General features: G+C 46.7%; 1 protein-coding gene and 1 pseudogene across 1 annotated transcript in view; one reads left to right on the plus strand and one right to left on the minus strand.

Moving 5' to 3' along the window:
• The window catches only part of WDR27 (WD repeat domain 27), a 126,491-nt gene that overhangs the window by 42,246 nt on the left and 57,775 nt on the right, over positions 1 to 26,470 (minus strand). The window contains exon 26 of the mRNA XM_073894263.1: positions 18,058 to 18,156. Coding sequence (XP_073750364.1) covers positions 18,058 to 18,156 — 99 coding nt within the window. The remainder of the gene's footprint in view (positions 1 to 18,057; positions 18,157 to 26,470) is intronic.
• LOC112819614 (eukaryotic translation initiation factor 1b pseudogene) lies at positions 24,238 to 24,998 on the plus strand (annotated as a pseudogene).

Raw genomic sequence — 26,470 nt, forward strand, 5'->3', positions numbered from 1 at the left:
CCCTGACACCCCGCTCTGTGTGCACCCCCCTCGGGACCGGCCCGTGGTCACAGGCTCCAGTCCACATCCAAGCATCTTCAGTCCTCTGGTGATGAAAGCACACTGGCAAGTCCTTGTTTTAAATGTGATTCACTGCTGTAACATGTCAGCAGAGGCCAGTCATGTCATCTGGGTTCATGTGACATCTAAACACAGAGGACCCTCTGCTCTTCCTTTCTCTGGTCATGATATTAGGAAAAGCACTTTGAAATAGGGTGTCTGGGTTCACTGCAGTGGCTGCATCTCTCTCCTCCCCTCCTCCCTCCCTCCCTCCCTCCTCCCTTCCATCCTTCCTTCCTTCCTTCCCTTTTCTCCTTCCTTCCTTCCTTCCTCCCTCCCTGCTCTTTCCTTTCCCTTCCTTCCTTCCTTCACTTCCTTCCTTCCTTCCTTCCTTCCTTCCTTCCACTGGGAGGAGAGAATTTATTTTTCATTCCATGGCTCTTTCCTTCTTCAGTAGTGATGCTAAGGCATCGTTGAGAACAGCTAACTGGTCCTTTAGAATATTCCTCTGGTCAAGTCTAGCTTTCTCTACACCCTGCAGCCAGACAGGCTTGCTTGTTTGAACAACCACCATAGTTCCCACTAACAGTATTGTGACTCTGCCGTCAAGTGTTGGGAGAAGAGAGAGTTGTGATTACTTTGTGTGGCTTATTCAGATGTCTAATTCTTGTTTTAATAAAATTATTTGGTAATTATAGTTTAATTTTCTGTAATTTATTCTACTGTGTTTATTTCATTTTCTGAATGCCCATGGCCCATGAAAATTTGGGCTCCTTGTTTTGGGCTTCACCTTTTGACGGACTGAATGGCAGCAGCTGACTTGGGCAGTTCTTCCTCACAGATGTAAGTCTGTGAAAAGACACTGCCGGCACCAAGCGTGCATGGGGCTTCTGCCTCTGAGTCTGACGTGCTTGTCCCAGAAATTCCAAGGAACGTGCCTATGTTGTGTGAGCACCAAGTGGCCTCTGGAGTCTTGACACAGCCACGTGGAAATGGCCATGCAGGGTTGCTGAGGGCAGGCAGCGGGTGGGACCCGCATGTAGGACTCCCCTGGCCAGGCCACATGTACCTGCCTTGGTTCGGCTCTGAACACATCCATGTGACAGTCAGTGGGTGGGGACAGGACCCCGAGCAGACGGCCGCCCAGGGCACATGGAGACTCCTTACTGGCTGCGAGCACCCGTACCACCCAGCTGGAATAAATGCCAACAGTCAAGTTTCACTGGAAAGCACTGAATTCTCACTTAAGGATTCCCACCTTGTCCTCTGGTGCTTCTTATGAGAGCCCGTTTTTGCTTGAATCTGATGTCCTGTCATTTTTCTTCCCTGATGAGGTCTTTTTTCCTCACACCTCTTTTCTCCCTGATCCTGGATTTCTCCAGCCACCCTGCCGCCAGGCATCACTGCTTTAAAAATAACCGGCAGGCGGGGAGTTTGCCGTGACAGATGCTGTAGAACACCTCGAGTCCCTCTAGAATGTAAATTCTTGAGAATTTATTGTGTTCCCACTTCTGATACAGAATTGTCAATAGCCAGCATATGAATATCCTTGATGGCAGATAACTGGTACCCCTCAAGCTCGACATTTGCAAGCTCAAACAGAAAGCCGTCAGACTCCAGGGACAACGTGTGATCAGAGCCATGGCCACCATGGGCGCCTCCGCATCTGTGCCGGAGACAAGCTCCATGGATGGCAGCATGTGGCTGTGCTCTTGGGGGCACAGCGGTGCTGCTGTGTGTGGGGAGCCTGCTGATGAGAGCCGGTCCTGGGGCACGTGGTCCTGGCATCAGGAGTCAGGCTTCCAGTGACACGCCGCAGAGCCCAGAGGTGTGGCCGGACAGCAGGCACAGGTCTCGGCGAGAGGACAGATGGCAGGAATGTGCTATGAGCCTCACCACACTCTGGGTCCAGGAACAGAAAAACCAGCCCCCTCACATCCCTTCCAGCTCCAGAAAGCTGTTGTTCCAATGGAACATGAACAAACAAATCCTAATTCTCTGAACAAATGAAGCAATCACCGAATGAATGCTCTCTCTGAGCTGAGGAAATCTCAGAAACTCAATAGCGAAGTCTGTGTATCTGAGGCTAGAAGTGTGTGGTGGGTCACGGCCTGACCCACGTGTTCCTTCAACCTCAAGGTCTGCAAGAACTTCGCAGGTTGGCAGGACAGACAGACGGCAGATGGGACCATGTGTGGCCTTCTAAAGGAAACTTGACGGTTTGTGCGAGAAGAAGGGGGTAACTAACACCAGCGATTCCTCTGACCAAGAAAATAAAAAAAAGATGAGCAACCTGCTGGCCATTTGCCTGTAAGTCAGTGATGTGCTTTAACGGCCCGACTTGCGGACTCGTGCATCTTTACACAATCATTACTGGAAAAATGCCCTTTTGAACACTAAAACAGTGTGGGGGTATCCCACTGAAAACCCTGAAGCAGGGTATATCCTTAGAAAACATAAGCCTCGGAGGATCCCAAATTGCAAAATGAATGTCGTTCACGTGCGGCGTCTTTGGCACAGGTCCCGTTTCTGTGGCGGTGGTGGCTGACCCACAGTCTCTGCGTTGGTCATCTGATGTGACGCAGTCACCAAGGAAGATTAGTTATACTTCCCAAGCGGTGCGTTTTACACACAGAACTCACTCTGCTTCTAATGATTTACTATTTCAAAGGCTTTCTAAGTACACTGACTTCAGAGATGAGTTTTGTAGACCTCCATGTGTTGATGTGCATTTCTGCCTCCACAAGATAAGTACTCTGAAATACTTGCATTTCAGCTGAAAAATACTGTAATTTCTAGGCAATGTGGAAATGAATAAAGCTATTAGAAATAAAAGACAGAATGATTTATTTTACCAGCGTTCAGCGAGCATTGATCTGCTCTGTACTGGTGGTCAGACCGACTTCTAGGAATGAAAACAAACCCCCACCCCACCCCGAGGAACTCAGATTCCAGGGCAGAAGCTGCCCCATCTGAACTGGGAAGTTGAGAATGCAGCACCCTGCGCTCTCTTCACATGGGGCTCTGAAGCCCGTTGCTCACACTTGGGGGATCTGAGCCCTACTGGGCTTCAGGGAAAGTTCACAGAGGACGGCATTTGAATGCTGAGGAGACTGAAGAGTTTGGCTACCGACATTTTTAAATGCATTCCAGAGGGGGAACAAGGGTGCAGGACGGCGGTCCACAGCGGAGCAGGGTGCTCCCTGGGCTGGGCACGGAGCCCTGGAGGAGAGGTGTGTGTGGCAGGCAGGGAGCAGGACCAAGGGGCAGCGGGGAGGACCATAAACATTGATCATTTATATCTGTCACTAAAAACCCAGAGGGAAAAATAAAAATGGTAAAGTAATAGAGCAAAACTGTGATCATCACATATGCATAAGGTTGATTACGATATAATTCAGTGATTGCATTGAGTATTTTCCAGAACAATATTAATGAGCCTTCAATTTCATAATGGAATCATAAGATTATAAAACATTCCAGAGGTGGTGTTTAGAAAGAAAATAATCTTCACCAGATGATTACAGTGACACCCATACCACTGGGACAATAAACTCAATTAATAAACTGTCTCTTAAAATTGTAAAAGATTAAGTCTTAAATGAGAGATTTCACCCACACTTATAAAGTCAATTGATTTTCAACAAAGACACCAATAAAATTCAGTGGAAAAGTAATTTTAACAAGTATTGCTAGAGTGAATAGAGATATTTGCACAGAAAAAAATGAATCTTGACCTATACTTTTCTCTATTCCCCGAATTAGTTCAATTAGTTCAAGAAGGATGTGCAGGCCAGACACGTGGTGTGCTGTCCCCAGGCGTGGGTGGGCTGGGACTTGCCCCGGACCGCCAGCACAGCAGCGGGACACAGTTACACAGACACTGCAGCATCGTCCTGCTGGGGTCTCTCCCCTTGTGGACAGTGACGGAGCAGGTAGCCTTGCTGGGGACAGAGCCTGGCAGGGAGTGGCCGGGGATTCTGGTCCTAGCTGGCGGTGACTTCTGACCCTCAGCCAACAAGAGGCTGAGGCTCTCGGTCCTACAACCACAAAGATCCAGGACCTGCCAACAAGCTGATGAGCCTGGAGGCAGATCCCCTCGCCAGGAGAGCCTCAGATGAGCAGGAGCCCTGGTCAACAGCTTGGCCACAGCTGTCAGAGACCCTGACCTGAGGACCCAGCTGAGCCACGCCCAGACTCTTGACCCACAGAAATTGTAGGAATAAATGTGTTAGGATGCTACGTTTTTGCTAATGCAGTTGATCCCTGAACAATGTGGGGGTTAGGGATGCCAACCCCTGCTTGCCAAAACTCCACACATAACTTTTGACTCCTCAAAAACGTAACAACTAATAGCCTACCATTGAGCAGAAGCCTTACTGGTTAACACAGTTTGTATGCTGCGCGCGTTACACACGAGGTATTCTTACAATAGAGTTAGCCAGCGAAGAGAAAATGTCACTACCACAACCACGTGAAAGAGAACGTGTGTTTGCAGGATTGAAGGGTCAGTGTACCGTCAGGGAACACGGGCAGCTGATGCCACTGAATGAACCACTAAGTATGAATACAAACAATAAACTTCCTAGAAGAAAACATAGAGAATATCTTTGCAGGCTTTGGGTTGGCAAGATTTTTCAGACAGGCCACAAAGTAAAATTCGCACTTCATAAAAATTCAACAGTTATGTTCATTAAGGGATATTATAACCCAAATAGGCAAACCACAGATGAGGGGAAATATTTGCAATACCTGTACGATGTTCTACAAGCTGAGGTGCTGACTGGCTCAGTGAAGCATCTGACTCTTCATTTCGGCTCAGGTCGTGATCTCAGGGTGGTGAGATCCAGCCCTGTGTCGGGCTCCATGCTCAGCGTGGAGTCTGCTTGGGATTCGCTCTCCCTCCGCCTCTGCCCCTCCCCACCTCATGCATGCACACGTGCTCTCTCTCAAATAAATAAGTTTTACTCAATAATAATGAACGACTAAAAATAGGCCTATAATCATATGATATAGTGTTCAATATCAGTCATTATTGAAGAAATGCAAATTAAAACCACAATAAAAATACCACAACAGCTAAAATTAAAAAGACTAAGGAAACAGGGCAGTCCCGGTGGGGGCAGGGGGCAGTGTGTGAACGGCACCCGCTCTAGAAAGTAGGAGCAGGTTCTCAATGCAGCCATGCTCCCATCCGCTTGCTCAGGAGAAAAGAAACATGTCTCCACACAGACACCTGCACCAGAAGCAGCTTTAGCCATGAACACCCAAACTGGAAACAGCAGAACCACCTTGGCTGACCCAACAGAAAAGCTCTCTACCGCATAAAGGAGGGCCCGCCAGGACACCTAAAGGCACAGACAAAGGTCCCACTGCCACGGCACTCTAGAAAAGACAGACCGGTTGCTGGGACAGACACTAGGACACTCTTTGCTCTGGGGCGTGGGTCCCAGGGGCATGTGCACCGGGCCACAGTAAGTGGGACCACCGCCTGTCTACGAGAGGGGCAGGGCCGGCCTCCAATGTGACTCAGAGCATGCATCCCTCAGCCTCCACCTTCAATCTTGCCTTTTTAATTCTTATTCAAAAAATATTTTAGTTTTGATTAAAAGTTTCAAAGTATCAGGGCGCCTGGGTGTCTCAGTTGTTGGGTGTCTGCCGTCGGCTCAGGTCATGGTCCCAGGGTCCTGGGATCGAGCCCCGCGTCGGGCTCCCTGCTCCGCGGGGAGTCTGCTTCTCCCTCTCCCACTCCCCCTGCTTGTGTTCCCTCTCTCGCTGTGTCTCTCTCAAATAAATAAATAAAATCTTTAAAAAAAGCATCAAAGTATAAAAAAATACCTTGCTTTAACCCTTCACAAACTTAAAAGATGGTCAGGATGAGGGTCAGAAATAGATCTGAGATGGTTTCATTGCTGCACTGGACAGTGTCATGGGCGTAAATGCACGCTGACGGCAGCAAAAATCGTACAGATAACCTGGTGCTCTCCAAGAGTGACCTGAGGCCCAACTGCACCAAAACCCAGTGATCCTGTGAAAGTTCACATTTCCAGCATCTGTGAAAGTGGAACATCCAGGATATTAGGGGCCAAAATACGCTGGTATTTCCAGAAACACTCTACTAGACCTTGATGCAAGCACATTTTGCACACCAGCATCCCCAGCACAAGTGGAAACAGATGCACTGTTTGTCCAGAGTGCATGAGCCATAAATCTACAGCAAAACAGGCTGTTCATCTTGACCACTGCCGGCCAGAGGGAGGTCACTTGCCCTTGGGTCCTGGAGTAAATTCTGCTACCAACCGTGCACACTGGTGGTCTTCCATTTGGCACACAGATCACGGGGCACTCTCCACGTGCCGGGGAGCCCTGACAGACCCAGGTGCTTTCACAGCTCAGCCTCCTTCCCTTTCTGCCCAACAAATTCCGTCAGCAGCCCGAACTGGAAGCCAATGCCCTATTTATGTTTCATCTTCTTAATTTATCACCTGGACAGGTCACACCTTCATTACAGTGAAAGGTCGAGTTCTGGTACAATATTCTGACTTTTACAGAAAATTTCTTGAATATTAAAATAAGTAATGTGATGAAAGCAGAGGCTTTATTCCTCTAGTCTTACATTTAAATTTATGGCTTCGCTGTTGACTTTGCTAGAATCTGCAGAACATTTTCCAAAAGGAAGGTGCTTAGACTCTGAGGTTCTTAGGAATGAAATTAGTTTTTGTGATGTGGCCTGAGGAGGTGGACAGGAAATACCTGGGAATGACACGAGCTTCAGAACTAGAGCGTCATAGATGAAAACAAGTCTCAAAGCACTCAATGGCTAAAAAAAAGAGTGTTATTGCCACATCAATAAAAATAGAAAAACATCCCACCTCCCAAAGAATAGAATCTCGGGGTAGAATTCAGTTAATTCAGTTCTGGGGCATAAGTCTAGGATGGAAAACGCTCCTCGTGCCGGGCCTCCCTGAGCAGTAGAGTGTGGTCTCCGCTCCCATTTCTGCTGCTGCACGCTCCAGGCCCTCGTCTCTCGGGCCCCTCCCTGGGGGCACCCTGACTTCTGTCTGCGTCCTCACACGGCGCCATGGGTATGCAGCACTGGGCACACCAGGCAGTGGACATCAGCTCGGTGGAGTGCGGATCGAACAGCCCACCATGGCGCTCAAGTATGTCAGCGTCTTCTGCCTCAGTTTCCCTATCTGCACTAGGAAGATAATTCAGTTCCCACTTCCTGAGGGTGTGATTAAAGTACAAGTAAATGGTTACATTGAACCTTTTTTTTTGGCTCCAGATAAAAAATCCGTCGTGGGTGTGTAGCCAAGAAAGGATATTCTAAATGAAATCCACTGCAGCCCGCGTGCGGGGAGCAAAGCATGCTTGGCATCAGAGGCAAGATGAAAACTGAGTCGATGTCTTCTGGGTCTGAATGCAGAGGTCGCCCTGCAGCCCTCAGCCGCCCATCCAGCATGCACAGGATCACAAAGGCGGCCTCACATCTGCACATGTGTTTCATGTATACATGCTTTGTGTAACACAAAATGAAGACTATGTACACACAGATACAGAAACCACCGTGCACACGCACACACATGCCCACTCACTCGCACTCAGAGTCCTGCACTGTCCCAATCCTCTCCGTGGAGAAGAAATCGATTGGAGAATCACAGAGATCATAAAGTTCAAAAACCATAAAGATAAGAAAATCAAGCCTCCAAAAGTGTAATGTGGGATGACATGGCAAATACATAGGATTCACCACTATTAAGCCTTTGTAGGAGGTAGCTACCCACTGCAACAAAATGAACTGAGTACTATATGGACAAGTGACATGCACTACAAGGAGGCGTGAGGCCACCACTGCGAGCCCCCAGCTGCACACGGGTGGTGACCCTGCTCCAGGCCCCCATGTGCATTCTCAAGTTAACAAAACAAGGAGTTGCACATGAAAGCCGGGAAAAGTGAAGACATGGAAGAATAAAACAAAACGTACCTACTTAAGCCAAAAGGAGGCAGGAAAAGGAAACGACTATCAAATGGGCAAATATAAAACAGATAAGCAAGACAAGAGGTTTAAACATGATCTTACCAATGATCTCATCCAATGGGGGATGCCTGAGTAGCTCAGTCGGTGAAGCATCTACCTTCAGCTCAGGTCAGGATCCTGGGGTCCTGGGACTGATTCCCATGTCAGGCTCTGAGCTGCCCCTCCCCTTGCTCATGCTCTCTCTCTCTCACTCTTGGTCTCGCTCAGATAAATAAAATAAAATCTTTAAAAATAATAATAATCTCATCAAATGGAACCAGTCAAAACAGACCAATTGAAAGGCAAAGACAGTCAAATTGGTTAAAAGAATGAAAAAAAGTAAGTACCTATGAGAAACGCACTTCAAATAAATGACCTAAGCGGGTTAAAGGAAAAGAACAGAAAACACTATCCTAACACTAATCAGAAAAGAGCTGGAGTGGCTATCTTTACACCAAAGCATATTTCAAAGCAAATAAAGAGACCACTTCCTGAGAGTGAAGGGGCACACCCGCCCAGAGAACAGAACACTCCTGACCTAGCAAGCAAGCCTTGAGGCGCACACTACTGACCTTACAAAGGAGAAGGAGAAAACCCACAGTTCTGGACGGAGAGACCGCGAGCCTCCTCTTACCAGCTGATAAAGATACAATTGGCAAAGGCCACCTGACTACACGGACATCAGCAGCCCCCGTCCGCCCCAACAGACACTGGCTGTGAAACCCAGTTCAGTGGCTTCAGGCCACACCATGCATGTTCTCCACATGTCGTTAAAGGAGAAACCGACAAGGAAAGATCTCAGGAAAGTCCCCGCATATTTGGAAACAGAACAGCACAAGTTTGGATAACCCACGGACCAGTGAGACTGGAAAGTGTCTTGAACTAAATGAGTGCATCCAAACGGGGGACGTGTGCACAGCGGGATCTGGAAGGAGCACAAAGCCCCCCGCCCCGTGCTGGGACAGACAGCGGCCTGCCTCCACAGTGGCCTGTGGGCTGGCGCCGGCCGGTGGCAGAGATGGGGGAGGACACTGGCAGGGGCAGGCCTGGAGGCGAGGACCCCAGAAAGAGGTGTCCGTGCCCGTCCCCAGGAAGGCAGGGAGGGCACCAGGGAAGGCCCAAGAGGCGGTCTGGGATGGACTGGACCACAGGTGGTGGCGGTGAACACGGCATGGGCGGAGGACAGCCCTGCGCATGGCAGGCGCATCTGGACTGGGGATGCGGAGTGGGCAGTGCTTGCTGCAGGGCTGTCTGTGGAAGTGCAGTTACAGGGGAGGAAACGTGCACACAGAGAGATGAGAGTGAAGTTTCCTATGGGAAACCTGCCCTCACTGGTGGGGTCCACCACGGCCACCACCGCAGCCACGACTCTGTCCCTTCTACAGAGTGCAGCCCGGGGGACGGTCACCAACTCCCAAACCAGAAACAGAACCCACGGAGTGGCAGGTGAGCACAGAGCACCCGGGGAGGTGGGGGGTGGGGGCAGGAGCTGGTCTCTCTGCACTGAGGCGGCCCCACAGGCTCCCCCCAACAAATGGGCCTCTTCTGACGTCAACAGATGTCCAGCTGACCAAAGCTGATTGTCCACTGAAAACGTCAAGCACGATTTTTAAAAAAAACATCATATTCAAGAGTTAAAGGGGTGAGCACAGACCTATTTCTTCACAACAGAGAAAAGGGACAGAGAAACTGTTCGAACAGGCACTGTAACAAAAACCTTTCTCCTTTCAACATGATTTTTAAGGATTGAGTATAATCAAAATACATTATTTTCTTATTTTAAAATTTAAAGTCCAAACCACGAAGATAAGAAAATCCGTTCATCAAGTTCACTGTTTGGCTTCATTTTGTGATCCCTGAGTCTACATTTGAAGGAGTTTGAAGGAGTCACCCAGGCCAAATTGGGGGTGGGGGTGGGGGAAAGTTTAAGAGCGCACCCAGTCTCTGGAGCACTTCAGACACGACCGCACCCACGTCTCAGTGCAAAGACCACGAGGACTCTGCAGCTCCTGGGCCCCGGGCCCCCTCCTCTCCACAGGGCACCTGATGCTGGACAGGCAACTAGCTCTTCCTGTCCCAGGAGGTCGTGGTGGGTGCCGTGAGGACCAGACACATGGACGAGAAGGCAAAGGGCAGCCGGCGTGGCTCCAGCACTCCTGTGTGCATGTCATCACCGAGGATGCGGCTGGAATCCAGTGTCCTCCACGTGGCCCTGAGTGCACCCAGCCTCCCAGCCTGAGGAACGCCGTCCCTGCTGTCTGCTCCCCAGCCTGGTTCTCTGGCCCTGACACCAATTGGTCAGTCCCCCCACTTAGTGACTCCCACCAGAGTCCGTGCTGTGGCTCATGGCACAAGACGCAGAGGTGAGGCTGGGGAGGCGGGAGGGCCCCGCAAGGACACCCACACGTGGAGGAGCCCACGATGGCATTCCAATCGCGTCCTGCTACAGACACAGCCCATGCTCTCTCCTCCAGCTCACGCAAACACTACACGTCTTATGAACGGTTGGAGTACTTTCTGCAAATCACAAACGTATGAGTGAATGGTGGTCTGTTTGAGTTCCATGTTCAAAAAAATAAGAGGAAAAGTGATTCTCCAAGAGGCATTCACTAAGTAAACAATCCCAGAGAGGTGCTCTACTTAGAGAAAAGAAAGCCAACTTTATTTGCCCCCCCCGCCCCGCCACAGCTTACTGCTCACGGGGCGGTTGGAGAGGCAGTGTCTCAAACAGCAGGTGTCAACAGCCCAGAGCCAGCCAGAGATGCAGGCTCCCCTCCCGACAAACACAGTGCTGACACCTCTGTGTTTTCACCTGGACTTGAAGGCCAATTCCTAAAGGCAAAGTCTACTTTGTGGGGGGAGGGGGGGTAACATTTTATACCAAGATGAAACTTCGCTCTCAATCAGTCACCAAGGAGACTGAATTTTAATATTAAGTTCTACATGATATCCTAAATTAGAAACACCTAAGTGAATGGATACTTTATTCCAAAGAAGACAGAACACTGAGGACCCTGGTCTATTTCTATTTACTTAAGGGGATCAGTCATTAACTTTCATCTACTAAAAACACCTCACCAGATGTTAAAAATCAGAATATGTATTTATTTCCTTCCTGACTTTAAACAGTGAAGAAACCATTTCCCTTCACGGTATGTATTCATGAGCCACACGATCACTAGAACGTTCTGGGGACCCACATGGAGAAGCCATCCCATTTCCTGTAACAGAGCCGTCCCTAACGAGTTGAGTGTTAAGAAGTGAGTTTTGCAAACCAAGTACCATTTTCCCATTCGCTGATAGCATGATTTCAGTTTTTACTTTTATTATCGATCTTTCTTCAATAGCCCAGTTTTATCCGTGACTGACTGTACATTGAGAGGGACCATTTGATCAGTGACAAATGAAAAAAACATTCTGTGATGTAAATAGTAAGACCACTTACTAAAGCTACAACTCTCAGGGTCATTCTGAGAGATGGCTGGAAAACACCTAGCTCTGTCTGGGCAGGACAAACTGCCCCAGGTGCACAGGCCTCTCCTCTGGCTGGGGGCCCCTGCAGATGCTCGCACTCCATGGTGACCTCTGCCTTCCCGGAGAAGGTGTCTGGGGACTCGGCACCTGCAAAATCCATCCTTGTGGACCCTGAGGAGATCCTCCCTGCATTCCTGGCCTTCGGAACAGGCTACATGAGAAGAAAATACAGACCTATTTCGACGATGACCATTCCCGACCTGTCATTCACCAAGAGGAGAGCGTGCATCACGCTATGGATTTACTGACGTGTCTTTGTATGTTTACATCAAACAGCAAAGGAACCTGGGCTTGGGGTTTAGGATTTCACTCTAAGAGCGGACTACACACACCTCCCATCCCGAGGACAAACAGCTCTGCCAGATGACCGTCCTTCTCCCGTTCACAGCTGAGAGAGGGAGCAGGACACACACTGACGGGGACCATGACCTCCAGCCCAAACCCTACCACTGTGCCTCGCAGGGCTAAGTAAGTTTATTCGTAAAAGGCAAAGATGTCTATAACCAAGCACAGAATGATGTCACCACAGAAATGGGGAAGACGTGTCCTATTTAATGAATGGTATGTGTCTTCAGTGCCGTTTTAGTGACCTTCAAGTCCCGAACCGAGCAGAGATCATATACTCCCAGAAGCCAACCTGCAGGCCACTTTCTCATAAATTGAGCTCATGTAAATGCCATGCAGAACTGTGGGGGAGAAGAGTTCCACCCACTACCATTCTTTCTGATCCTCCTCCAGCATCCCTGTGGGCAGCCCCTGGAACAGGCAGGCTCCTCTTGACATGGCATGCAGACGCGCGATTTATCAGGAACACCTCCTCCAAGCTCCTGCAACCGCAGACTCTCCTGAAGGGCCATGGGAAGGAATGACTCAACACCATGGCTTTTCGCTATTCATCTCCACAACAAAGCTGGAGATTTGTGGTTCATTTTGACTTTTTAAAATTATAATTCAATTCATTAAAGATTCAAATTTTAAGACCTAGTTTCCTTAAGCTTCTCATTCAATTTAATATCTTATTTATTATATTTAAAAATCTAGTAAATTTTAACAATCACATGCAAAGTGGCTTTCATTTATGTTAAATCTACTCATGATAAACAGATTAAAAATCTTTAGGCAATGAATTAAGTTTACAATTTAAGTTATTCTAAAATTGTCAAGATTCATTTCAAATGTGTGAAATTTCCTGAATACTTTAAACGGAAAAAAAGTTAAAAAGCAAAATGCTCCCAATTCTCCAAAAAAGAAAGTAAACTTATAAATATGGTGAATCTCAACTTCTCTTAAAAATTCAAATGCTATTCACAATTGAATGAAATTTTCTCATTTTTCTCAACTAAACTTTCTCATTTTTCTCAACTAAAAAGTCACAAATCTAAGTCAATTCATATTTCAAGCTGGAATCAAATATTTTAATATATCAAAATCCTTAAAACATAATGAATATCTAAAATATTAATTATTCTCAGATTATTCCTAAATTCACAGCAAACTGTTAATACTGTGGGCTTGACATACTTCACCTGTGTATTAATTCAAACCACAAGAGAAGCCAGTGGGGTTACCATTCTAGGGGAGCCAGCAAACTTTTATTCAATTTAAAAAACAAGGAAAATAACCCTTTCCCAGATATAAACTTAAGTTATTTTTCATTGGCAGAGCTAAACACAACTCTCACAGTAAGGTGACCTATTTAAAACATGTAGATTTAAATTTCATCCTCATATGCTTTAGTAAATAAAATTTTCTAAAAGGTTTGACAAAAGATGACTTGGGAAGAATACAATATTGTCTGCGTGCTTCTATTTGTATAATGATCTGTACCAATTCTAATGACCTTACTATAATCAAAGTTTTAATAATTAAAGTGCATGGCACCTGGTTCAACTCCTAACCCTACCAAACCAACAGCCTAGCAGAAAAAGAGACATGTTTGTCCAGACATCCTTATGTCCTTCCACAGTCAACATCCAGCATTCATTCAAAAATTACAACACATCAAAAGAAAGGAAGGTGAACCAACTGTCAAGAGACACAACAATCAACAGAATGAGACTCAGATATAACCTAGATATTGGAACTGTCAGCCAGGGAACTTAAAAATTACAATCTTATGTGAAAGATTCTACCATAATTTCATCAGAGAGATAAATTTTGAAGAGAATAAACTTTCTAGGCCTAGAGTGATTAGAAGAAATCCAAGTTTTATACTTGAAAGAGAAAACAACAAAATAAAAAGCAAAACTGAATCTACAAAAAAATACTGTAAATACAAAGGACAAAAAGTCAAGTTTAAATTGGGTCCAAAAGATAAGGATATGAAGGATAAACAAGCAATTTTAAAATGAAAAAACTCTAATAATTAATAGCATATGGAATAATGTACAATCTTCATAATATATTAAAAAAGGCAAATTAAAGTAATAAGGTACCATTTCTTGATAATGAACTTAACAAAGATAATGAAAGTGTTAATAATCTAACCTGGTAAGGAAACAAGCAATGGGGAACATTTTGAAAAATGTTTCTCTGTACATATTAGAACCCTTGCAAAGTTTTTGCTCTTTTACTCAGTAGCACTACTTTTAATAACCTATCTTGAGAAAATAAATCCAGACATAGAAAACACTGCACACTCAGGATGTACATCTGAATATTACTTATAATACCAAGATAATGGAAACAGCCTAAATGTCCACTGTGAAGTATCATAATCTTAAAGCAAAACAAGAAGTTCTCAGATTTCCATTTCTTAACTTTTTCCTTCTCTTTCTCCACATCAGGGGCTGTGGGCCTAGGAGGAGAACAGTCACCATGCCATCCTGCACACTTTCCACATTTGGTCCTCCTTTCTTCCCTTGCTGGGGTATTTTGAGTTGTAGCCTGAACCATGCTGTGTAGACTGGACCCTGAACACATGTACCTGCCTTCTTCTACTTCTTGTCTACACTTGCTAGTGGAGAGCTCCATGTGTCCACCTCGTGTTCTAAGGCAGCATTAGACATGGTCTAAATGCAGCTCGGCATGGCCAGGAAGACCCGAGCAAAACTTCCCCAAACAAGCCCCACATGACACAGAATTGTAAAATGGGAAATACAGCCTCACTGCCCACTATCAATAAGAAAGAGCTTTTATATTATCTTACATTAATGCTCTTATTATTTCATACTTGACACAAGATAAACTTGATGATTATGATACTAACATAAGGTAAGTCTGATAACATGAAAATTATAATTGTGACTTTTTGTTACATTCCAACAAATTCCACCTATTTCTGTCTTCATATGGTGCAGCCTTCCTCCATGGCTAAGCCAAATTTCACAATTTCCCCAACCTTTCTTCCTAAACTCCTGTGACTGGTAGCCCCCCCTCCTTCAAACCAGGAACCCATCAGCTCACACCCCAGTCCTCTCTCTTCTGTAGCACCTGGTTTGGATTCCTCATACCTCTTGGCCACAGTCTCAGCCAGGTCACTGGGGTGCTTTCTGGATGTTCATTCCCACCCTAAACAGTTAAACATCTGAATGGACGTGTCTTGTGACAAGAATCGCAGTGGCGCAAGCTGATGGCACAGCCTTCAAGCCAAGCGTGGGCCATGGGGACTCAGCTACATTTCCCAGCAGGACGTAAAGAGCTGCCATGGTCTCTGGGGTCTGAACCCACACTCCCTCCTGAGCTGTCAGGATTCCTGCTCATTTTCAGAGTCCTCTCTTGGCCACATGCCTTGTGAGAATAATTTCATTAGTATAACGCAGTCTTCTTCCAAAAGACTCACAAGTCTTATTTTGATAATTGAGCAAAAGCCCTGGTGAAAAACACTACTTCTTTAACCATAGCTAGTAGTATTCTGAGGGGACCAAAACTTTGATTTTTAGAGGGGATATTTCTCAAAATTTATTTAACAAAAACCTAGTCAAGTAATCTATCTCCTGCTTTTCCAAAAGTCATGCAGTGTCCCTGGCATAAGGTTGGTACCACCTCCTCCGACCATGCCGGCCACTTTGGACAAGGGCCCTCCTTAAATTAAGTTCCCAGATGTGATATGGCAAAACTAGTGCATACTCTGCAGGGTTTTCGTGATCCCTGCCCTAATGAGGTTGCGACTCTGGGGAGCGCGGCACCCAGCACTCAGCAGGTGTGGGCACCGGTGGGTTTCCTCCCTGGACCTGCAAGTCCAGCACCATCCCGGGCACGACTCAGCACCAGGAGCCACCATGGGGGGTGGGGCTGACCAAGGACCAGGGGAAAAAAGCTTAAAGGTTAATGGCTGATCTGTGCAAGCATGATTCAAGTGGAGGGGAGTCACCCAGAATTCGTGTGATGAAGAAACATAAGAAGGCGAGGAAGTGGGTAGAGGAAGGAAGGCGGCCATGTTAGCTGCTGTGTTGAGTCTGCAGGTCCAGGGCAATCAGGCTCCACCACACCCATGCCTGTTTCCCCCGTCACACGCCTGTGGAAGCCCGTCTTGTCTCATCTTGTAAGGAGGGGGCACGTTTCTAGATGCCCACTACACACGCAGCGCTCTGCACCCTCTTGCCCAGACACAGAGGCGTGCACCATCACCCGGAGATGCAGACCCGCCTCCTCGGCTGGTACGGCAGCACTCCCAAACCCACAGACTCGAACCCCCGGCCTTCCCAGCACACACAGGGCCATCCTCTGCACCTGAACATGCATTTCAAATGCTAATGTGTTCATATGTTAAAGTTAAATGTTGATATGATTAGAACTCAGAGGAGTCTTTTTCTACAAATAAAAATATCAAATTGTGGTTCTGATGCACCATTTAATAGATTTCTTAGAACTGAAGCTTGAGTCAAGTACTTCGGTCAATGGACACCAGTGATCTTGTAAAACAGAAGAACACACACTTAAAGAAAGCAGGAGTATTCTGAGTCTCACCCCAATTTTGGAAATGTTAGTGAAGGGATAATGTGTGTCTTAAAACCAAACAAATGTCATACTACAAAACAGACACTTTTAAACATATCTTGAGGTCATTGTTGAAGAAGCGTTCACAGAGATCTTTCTGATAACCGTGTTCAGACAAAATGCAAAACTTTTGGAACAGTGAGACTTTTTGTTACGAATTTCCGCATGCAAAGATAATCAGCACTGGATGGCTTTATCACCGTTCCAAAACCCAACAGCAATTTTATAAAAGTGAACTGCGGTGTTGCATGTTAATGTTTGGAACGTTCATTCCTGTTCTGTGTGGCTACCAGGTCTCCTGAGACTCAGAGGCAGGAAACCGGCTCCCGCACAACCTCCTTCGCCGCCACATCAGGGATCAGTGATCGGGAGGCGCCTGTTCCTCTCACCTCCCGTTCTTCCTCCTAACTGTACTTGAGAACAGTCAGGCGCTCAGAGCAGCTCCTCAGTCCGTTATGCCAGAAGACATCTTTACGTCAGTACTCGATTTTCACAACCACTCTCATCACCCTCCACCTGCGGGTCACGGCGCCCCGCCCTCTGCCCCTCTGCCTCTCACCCGCATCCCGTCTGCACTCCTTCCCTCCTGGACACCCCTTCCCCTCACCCACGCCAGGTCAGGCAGAGGAGTCAAGCAGCAACGCAACTGCAGCCATAGCTAATATCATCAGTGAGAAAGGCGGGCCCCTGTGGTCCGCGCAGCACCGCCTTATGTCGGGGCAAGCGAATCATAATCACACATGCGTACAACACTTGAACCCAAACGCCCCCCCGCAGTGGACTGCGTGGCTACCTCATGGTTAACGTGGAATGAGCCACGTGAGGGCCTCCGTGGACAGACGGGGCTCTGTGGTCGATGACGTGACCAGCCCATCGCATCTGTGCCTCCGACATCCAGTGTCACCAGAAGCCAGACCATGCCCGAGCGTCCAAGGTGCCTCCACCGCAGCAGAGCACGGGGAGAGTAGGTGCGTCCCCACTTCCATCACACGTGGACGCGCGCACGAGCCAGGCTGATCCACGCAATCACATGGTAATGCTATGCTCTGAATCGACATTCCCAAATACTCACACTACCAAGTTTTGACAACTGGTATTTTAAGGCAAGACCGCACACTTTCCCGGGTGATTGAGTTGCAGGTGGTGCAACTCTCTCCTCCTCATTTCTCCCAATTACATGAATGCCTTTAAATTTTGTGGTTCTCCTCCTCCCCTGCCCTAATTCTGTGCATGAGACTCTTCTACACCCTTTCCTCAGCCGCTCTGGGACTCGCCGGCTGCAGCATTCACACTAGTGCCCACAGACATGCCACGTTTTCCACAGTCGTAGCAAGTGCGCTGAATGATGAACACATTCACAGAGGACACACTTGCGCTCCCACAGCTGCCTCCCTGCACGCGATGGAAACTGGCGTGTCACCTTAAACATGACAGCATTTCACCAAAACAAAGGCCAGCAGATACAGAAAACGCGAGGAAAGCCTTGTAGGGAGTAGAAGCGCCCCCCCTCAATGAGAAGACTATACCTGGGGGGCTGACGGGCTGAAGGCCACGCCAGTCACGGTGTCCGTGTGTCCAGCCAGTCTGTGAGAAAATGTGCTCGAACCCACATCATACATGTACACCTGCAAGACAAACACATGGGACTCCCTGCTGAAAGGGCCAACAGCCAGTGAGGACGTGCACCATAGCAGCTCCCCTGTGGCCAGGTGACATCACAGATGCAGGTCACCTGACAGACCAGTGCCCCCGAGCCAGACAACTGACTCCACGATGCATGCATTTCTTCCCCTTGCCTTGTCAGGTCTTCATCGCGGCCCCAACTGCCTCCATAGCCCAACCTTACCTGCAAGTCCCAAACTGAGTGGAAAAGGGGGGTTTTACTGTCCTTTCCCATAAACTTGAGACAAAACCTCCTACTCTTTGCTTCCTACTAATTAACCTGGAATTCAAGTATTTTGAACTTTTTCTATGGCTGTTGATAAAAATAAAAACTTAGTGAATTGTACAAGACCGATGAATCACGGATCTGTACTTCTGAAACAAATAATGCAATATATGTTAAGAAAAAAAAAAGAAGGTAGCAGGAGGGGAAGAATGAAGGGGAGTAAGTCGGAGGGGGAGACGGACCATGAGAGACGATGGACTCTGAAAAACAAACAGGGTTCTGGAGGGGAGGGGGTGGGGGATGGGTTAGCCTGGTGATGGGTATTAAAGAGGGCACGGTCTGCGTGGAGCACTGGGTGTTATGCACAAACCATGAATCATGGAACACTACATCAAGAACTAATGATGTAATATATGGTGATTAACACAACAAAAAATTATTAAAAAAAACTTACATTCCTCTCTAATTGTATTACCATATGAAAAGATGTGTATGTATGTAAATATACACATAGACGCCATCAGACACTTCATTTTAGTGACAGAAATCTGGGGTTGGATGCCATGCTGATGTGATATAAGAGACGAGAGATCCATTCGAATTTGTAAGTAACAAAATGTGCAAACAAGTATTCTGTAGACTCTACTGGTAATAAAGAGAAATGCCACATCATAGCAGAAGCAAGACATCTAGGCGATTCCTTTTCCACAAAAAACCTATTTTAATGTATAAATGAGCCCTTCAAATTTAGAACTCCCAGATGATCCTGTCATTGGTAAACAGTGGTTTCTGAAATAAAGTCTACAAGTAGATATCACATGTATCTTGGAGTGGAGAGATCAAAAGTATGGATTTTTTCTTCTGACCCAGATGTGCTTATTTGAAAAGCAGCTCCTAACAGTTCCCAAAGTGGGCCACTGCTGCTGCCCCGGGACTCCACTTTGAGAACCCCTGGCCCAGCAACAGTCACACTGTGCAGTTCATCACCGCCTACAGCTCATTTCACAGACAAACATCAGGTACCCTCATATTCACGCCGGGGAAGGAGGACACACGGAGACTACGTGACTGGAATGGACATCGGGCGTCAACACTGACATTCTAACCGGGTTTTTCTGACTCTAAGCTTGTGTGTTGTTCTGTGAGGCCGCCTATGACCTCGACTGTCCACAGAGGACTCGGGGCCTCTTCGGACTCGCTGCCCTTCCAGCGAGGACTCAGCACCAGCCTCACCGCTCCACCGGTCTCCCTGCAGGACACGCTCACATGAAATGCTCTCGTGAATAGCACTGGAGGGCTTCCTGGAACTCAGGACCCTCCTCGCATCTACCGTTCGGATTAGTGGCTAAGGGGACCCACAAGGGCCACAACTCTCCGGCACGTGTCATGTCTGATCATCACACAGGGAGGTTAATGAGGATGGCACAGGCTCACCACACACGGACGTGTCATCCTGTCCACCTCCGAAGACACAACTATCACTGTCCCCGCTCCGCAGACAAGGACACCAGGGCACACAGCTGCTCACGTCACAGTCCAAGCTCCTCGCCGACACACGGTGGGTGCCCTGACCGGAGCCGCGCCCCGCTCGGCATGCTCCCATCACTGTCATCTGTGCACGCGTGTGGGTGCCAAAGACTCAAAGCCACACTGGCCAGTGGCACAGCCAGCACAGACCCCTGCTGGCGGTTTCCAGTGAGGCTAAACCCACGTCAGCCCGCACACCCACAGCCTCACTCCTCGGTGTTAGCCCAAGAGAAACGCAGTGTCCACACAAAGACCTGCACAAAACTCCTCAGACAGGTGAACCGACAACTACTTTATGCCCCATACATAAACTGTGTGCCAATAAAAAATGTAATTCTTAGAGGCATACGTTGGTCACACACCCCCTGAATCTCTCTAGATCCCAAACCATGGAGAGAAAGGAGGAGCAAACGTCTCAGCATGTGGGCGTCTCCACAGGGAAAACCACCCTGGAAAGGTGCGCTGCGCTCCGAGAAGCCCACGCGCAGGGAAGTGACCACCGGCGCTCAAGGAGAGCCCCAGCTGTACCACACTCGGGAAGCAGGAAAGGGGCCGGCGTTCGAGGTGCGCAACATCAAGGTGACCTGTGACCTGGGGGAGATGAGTTGGACGGGTGAAGGAAGAAGCAAACATGCAGAGAAGCATGAGGGCTGGAAGCCATGAAAGCAAAGGATTTCAAGAAAGGAGAAACAGTGGGAAAGAGGCTGGGTGGTGAGGGAGTTGGGCTGGTGGTGCTAATGTTCCGGGAACCAGCTTCAGTACAACGTGGGACATAAATCCAATTACAGAAGTAGTTCAAGTACATGCTGATGGCTCCGGTTCACACGGTTAGACTCCAGGGAACATGCATCCGGGCTGATGGAGAACAGCAGAGACCACAAGGCAGGGAGACAGAGGCTTCGAGCGGAGCAGCCGCAACGCAGCAGGAGGGGACAGCTGGAGGGGCCGGGCAGAGAGGGAGCTGCTTCTCCCTCCCACCCCGGGAAGGCCAGAGCAGCGGGAAGTGGACAGGTGCGGGTGGGCTCTGATGAGACCACAGGCTCTGAAGGTGGTCTGACTCTTTTCAGAGCAGCATCTGGAAAAGTCCTTCCTGTGACTTCTTCTGTTTTTACCGAATTTTGAGTGGGGATTAGCACTGCCTTGCATTGGCAAGGATCTCACAATGCTCATAAAATGATGCCATGATATCAGGAAGGACGTCTAGATAAGGGTCATTTAAGAAACAGCCTTTCATTTTCTGTATGAAAATGCTTTCAGGTGTGGGAGAAAAGATGGCAGAGGTGTAGGGGACCCTATTCCAACCAGTCCCAGAATTGAGCTGGATATCTACCAGACCACTCTGAACACCCACGAAATCAGCCTGAGATGTAAGAAAATAGATCTGGATTTCCACAAAAAGAATATCGCGGGCGGTTGGTTTCAAGGTACGAAGTGGGAGCCGTGATTCCGTGGGCAGATTTCGGAGGATAAATGGCAGCAGGAGGGAGCCTGGCCATGGGGAATCCTACACCGCCAGTGAGCAACAGCCTCGCGTGCTGGGGACGGGGCACAGACTCACAGACCAGTAGCGGCGGGGAAAGGATTTTAGGGCAGCCCCCAAGACGGAAACCCAGAGCGGTGGGGGTCGCGCGTGCGAACTGGGAGCAGCTGGCAGTTTTATGGCACAAAGGGCAGAGACATGCCCCAACCTGGAGGCGAAGACTGGGAGCACTGATGAAGGGCGCACAACCCAGAACACTGCAGTTTATAGCAGCACAGACAGAAACAGAGACAGTGTGGCCTTGAGAGCTCACCGAAGAGGAGACTGTGATCTCTCTGCTCTGAGGCAGAGGGTTGGAAACGGTCTCCTCTCCTCTGACTCGCGGAAGAGACACGGAAAGCCACCAGGGAAAGCCGCCAGAGAACAAAAGCCCCAAAAACTGGTTCCCTCTGAGCCCATCCCCCACCACAGGGGGGCAGGACAACTCTGCCCAAACAGGGCTGCCTGAGTAACAGCGTGGCAGGCCCCTCCGCCAGAACACAGGCTGGGAAAACAAGAGGCCAGCAACCCTAAGATCCCTAGAAACAGGTGCATCTTGCTTGGGTTCTGGTCAATAATTCCCTCAACCACCCATCAACAGAACGACTAGGAGGAGGAACCCCCAAATTAGAAAAGACTCAAGAGATTATGACTAATGCTGCAGATTTACAAATGGATGCAGATATAACCAAGATGTTGGAGATGGAATTCGGCTAGCAATTGTGAAGACAATGGCTAGAATGGAGAAATCAATCAAAGGCAACATAGATTCTCTAAGGGCAGAAATGAAAGCTGAATTGGCAGAACTTAAAAATGCTATCAATGAGATCCAGTCCAATCTAGATAATCTAACAGCTAGGGTAAGTGAGGCAGAAGAACGAATAAGTGACCTGGAAGACAATTTAATAGATAAAAAGGGAAAAGAGGAGGCCAGGGAAAAACAACTCAGAATCCACGAAAATAGAATCAGAGAAATAAGTGACACCATGAAGTGTTCCAATTTCAGAATTATTAGAATCCCAGAGGGAGTGTAGAGAGAGAGAGGACTAGAAGATATATTTGAGCAAATCGTAGCTGAGAAATTCCCTAATCTGGGGAATGAAACAAACATTCATGTCCTAGAGACAGAGAGGACCCCCTCCCAAGATTAAGGAAAATAGGCCAACCCCCCGGCATGTAATAGTAAAACTTGCAAATCTTAGAACCAAGGAAACCATCTTAAGGGCAGTTGGGGGAAGATATTCCTTACGTACAGAGGGAGGAACATCAGGATAACGCCAGACCTGTCCACAGAGACCTGGCAAGCCAGAAAGGCCTGGCAAGACATATTCAGGGTACTAAACGAGAAGAACATGCAGGCAAGAAGACTTTATCCGGCAAGGCTGTCATTTAGAATGGATGGAGAGATGCAGAGCTTCTGAGACCGGCAGAAACTGAAAGAATATGTGACCACTAAGCCGGCCCTGCAAGAAATATTAAGGGGGATTCTATAAAAGGAGAAAGACCCCAAGAGTGATATACAACAGAAATTTACAGAGACAATCTATAAAAACAATGTCACACAGGCAACAGGATCACAATTAATTCATATCTTTCAATAATCACTCTCAACGTGAATGGCCTAAATGCTCCCATAAGACGGCACAGGGTTGCAGACTGGATAAAAAGACAGGACCCATCCATATGCTGCCTGCAAGAGACTCATCTTGAACCAAAAGATACATCCAGACTGAAAGTGAAGGGATGGAGATCCATCTTCCATGACAGCAGACCTCAAAAGAAAGCTGGGGTACCAATTCCTATATCAGACAAATTAGATTTTAAACTAAAGTCTGTAATTAGAGACACAGAAGGACACTGTATCATTCTTAAAGGGTCTATCCAACAAGAAGATCTAACAATTGTAAATATCTATGCCCACAACATGGGAGCAGCCATCTACATAAGCCTACTGTTAACCAAAATAGTCATATTGATAACAATACATTAATTGTAGGAGACCTCAACACTCCACTCTCAGCAATGGACAGATCATCTAAGCAGAAAATCAACAAATAAACAAGAGCTTTGAATGACACACTGGACCAGATGGACCTCATAGATATATACAGAACATTCCACCCTAAAACAACAGAATACTCGTTCTTCTCGAGCGTACATGGAACTTTCTCCAGAGTAGACCACATACTGGGTCACAAATCAGGTCTCAACCGATACCAAAAGATTGAGATTATTCCCTGCATATTCTCAGACCATAATGCTTTAAAACTGGAACTCAATCACAAGAAAAAATTTGGAAGAAATTCAAATACTTGGAAGCTAAAGACCACTCTGCTCAAGAATGTTTGGGTCAACCAGGAAATCAAAGAAGAACTTAAACAATTCATGGAAACCAATGAGAATGAAAACACATCAGTCTAAAACCTATGGGATACTGCAAAGGCAGTCCTAAGGGGGAAATACATAGCCATCCAAGCCTCACTCAAAAAAACAGAAAAATCCCGAATTCACCAACTAACTCTACACCTTAAAGAACTAGCGAAAAAGCAACAAACGATGCCTAAGCCATGCATTAGAAGAGAAATAATTAAGATTAGAGCACAGATCAATGAATTAGAAAGCAGAAACATAATAGGTCAGATCAACAAAACTAGAAGCTGGTTCTTTGAAAGAATTAATTAGATCAATAAACCACTGGCCAGACTTATCCAAAAGAAAAGAGAAAGGAGCCACTCCAGCTGAATCCCAGCCCCCGGGGCGAAGTGTCTCCTTATTTACTTACATTTTCTCGCCGCTGCAGCCTCCAGACACGGTGATCTGGGCGGGCCCCGCAGGAATTTTATCCCCTCACCGGCCTCACACTAGTATCTCATGTCCACTATCCAGAACCTCCAATCTTTCGACCCCTTTGCTGATGCAACTAAGGGTGACGACTTACTCCCGGCAGGGACTGAGGATTACATTCATATAAGAATCCAGCAACGGAACAGCAGAAAGACACTGACTATTGTCCAGGGCGTTGCAGATGATTATGACAAAAAGAAACTTGTGAAAGCTTTCAAAAAGAAATTCGCCTGTAATGGTACTGTGATTGAACATCCTGAATACGGAGAGGTTATTCAGCTTCAAGGTGACCAAAGAAAAAACATTTGCCAATTTCTCTTGGAGGCTGGCATTGTCAAGGAGGAACAGCTTAAGGTTCATGGATTCTAAAATGAACCTAAATTCGTGGAGAATTTCTTGAATAATTTTGTTCTCTAAACCCAGTTTGGCTGCCTTGTGAAATGATTCTCTGCAGTAAACGGACTTTTCATGTATTTAATCATTCAGACTCCCATTCACACCTGCATGATTACAGAAAACATGGGGTATGTAGGCTAGTAACACATAAGAAAATTGCAGTAAGATGGTAATGAAATCCCATATTCATCTTAACATGTTTCCAGTGGAAAATATTTTGTTTTGAGTGTTTATTTGTTTATTGTTCAGTTTATTATTTTTCACTTGATTAAATGTTTTTTTGTTGTATTAAACCATGTATGTTGCAGCTTAACAATAAAGAAACATCTATGAAAAAAAAAAGAAAAGAGAAAGGACCCAAATTAATAAAATTATGAATGAAAGGGGAGATTTCACGACTAACACCAAGGAAATAGAAACAATTATTATCAACAACTATATGCCAATAAACTGAGCAATCTGGATGAAATGGAAGCCTTCCTGGAAACCTATAAGCTGCCAAGACTGAAACAGGAAGAAACTGACAACCTGAATAGGCCAATAACCAGGAACGAGATTGAAGCAGTGATCAAAAACCTCCCAAAAAACAAGAGTCCAGGGCCTGATGGATTCCCTGGGGAATTCTACCAAACATTCAATGAAGAAGTAATACCTATGCTACTGAAGCTGTTTCAAAAGACAGAAACAGAAGGAAAACTTCCAAACTCATTCTATGAGGCCAGCATTACCTTAATCCCCAAACCAGGCAAAGACCCCAACAAAAAGGAGAATTTCAGACTGATATTCCTGATGAATATGGATTCCAAAATTCTCAACAAAATCCTAGCTAAGAGGATCCAACAATACATTAAAAGGATCAACCACCACGACCAAGTGAGATTTATCCCCAGGATGCAAGGGTGGTTCAACATTCGCAAATCAATCAATGTGATAGAACACATTAATAAGAGGAGAGAGAAGAACCATATGGTCCTCTCAATTGATGCAGAAAAAGCATTTGACAAAATACAGCATCCTTTCCTGATTAAAACTCTTCAGAGTATAGGGATAGAGGCAACATTCCTCAAGTTCATAAAATCCACCTATGAAAAACCCACAGCGAATATCATCCTCAATGGGGAAAAGCTGAGAGCCTTTCCCTTAAGATCAGGAACACGTCAAGGATGCCCCCTCTTGCCACTATTGTTCAACAGAGTACTAGCAGTCCTAGCAATAGCAACCAGAGAAGAAAAATAAAAGGTATTCAAATTGGCAAAGAAAAAGTCAAACTCTCTTTTCGCAGACAACATGATACTTTATGTGGAAAACCTAAAAGACTCCACCCTCAAATTGCTAGAACTCATACAGCAATTCAGTGATGTAGCAGGATAAAATTTAATGCACAGAAATCAGTTGCTTTCTTATACACTAACAATGGAACTGTAGAAGGAGAAATTAGAGAAACAATTCCATTTACAATAGCACCAAAAACCGTAAGATACTTCAGAATAAACCTAACCAAAGAGGTAAAAGATCTATACTCTAGGAACTACAGAACACTCATGAAAGAAATTGAAGAAGATACAAAAAGATGGAAAAATATTCCATGCTCATGGATCGGAAGAATAAACATAGTTAAAATGTCTATGCTACCCAGAGCAATCTATACCTTCAATGCCATCCCGATCAAAACTCCAATGACATTTTTCAAAGTGCTGGAACAAAGAATCCTAAAATTTGTATGGAATCAGAAAAGACCCCGAATCGCCAAGGAAATGCTGAAAAA

This window comes from Callorhinus ursinus, unplaced genomic scaffold, assembly GCF_003265705.2.
Source record: "Callorhinus ursinus isolate GAN/ISIS: 27379988/994484 unplaced genomic scaffold, GSC_fseal_2.0 scaffold6, whole genome shotgun sequence".
Taxonomy (NCBI): Eukaryota; Metazoa; Chordata; class Mammalia; order Carnivora; family Otariidae; genus Callorhinus; species Callorhinus ursinus.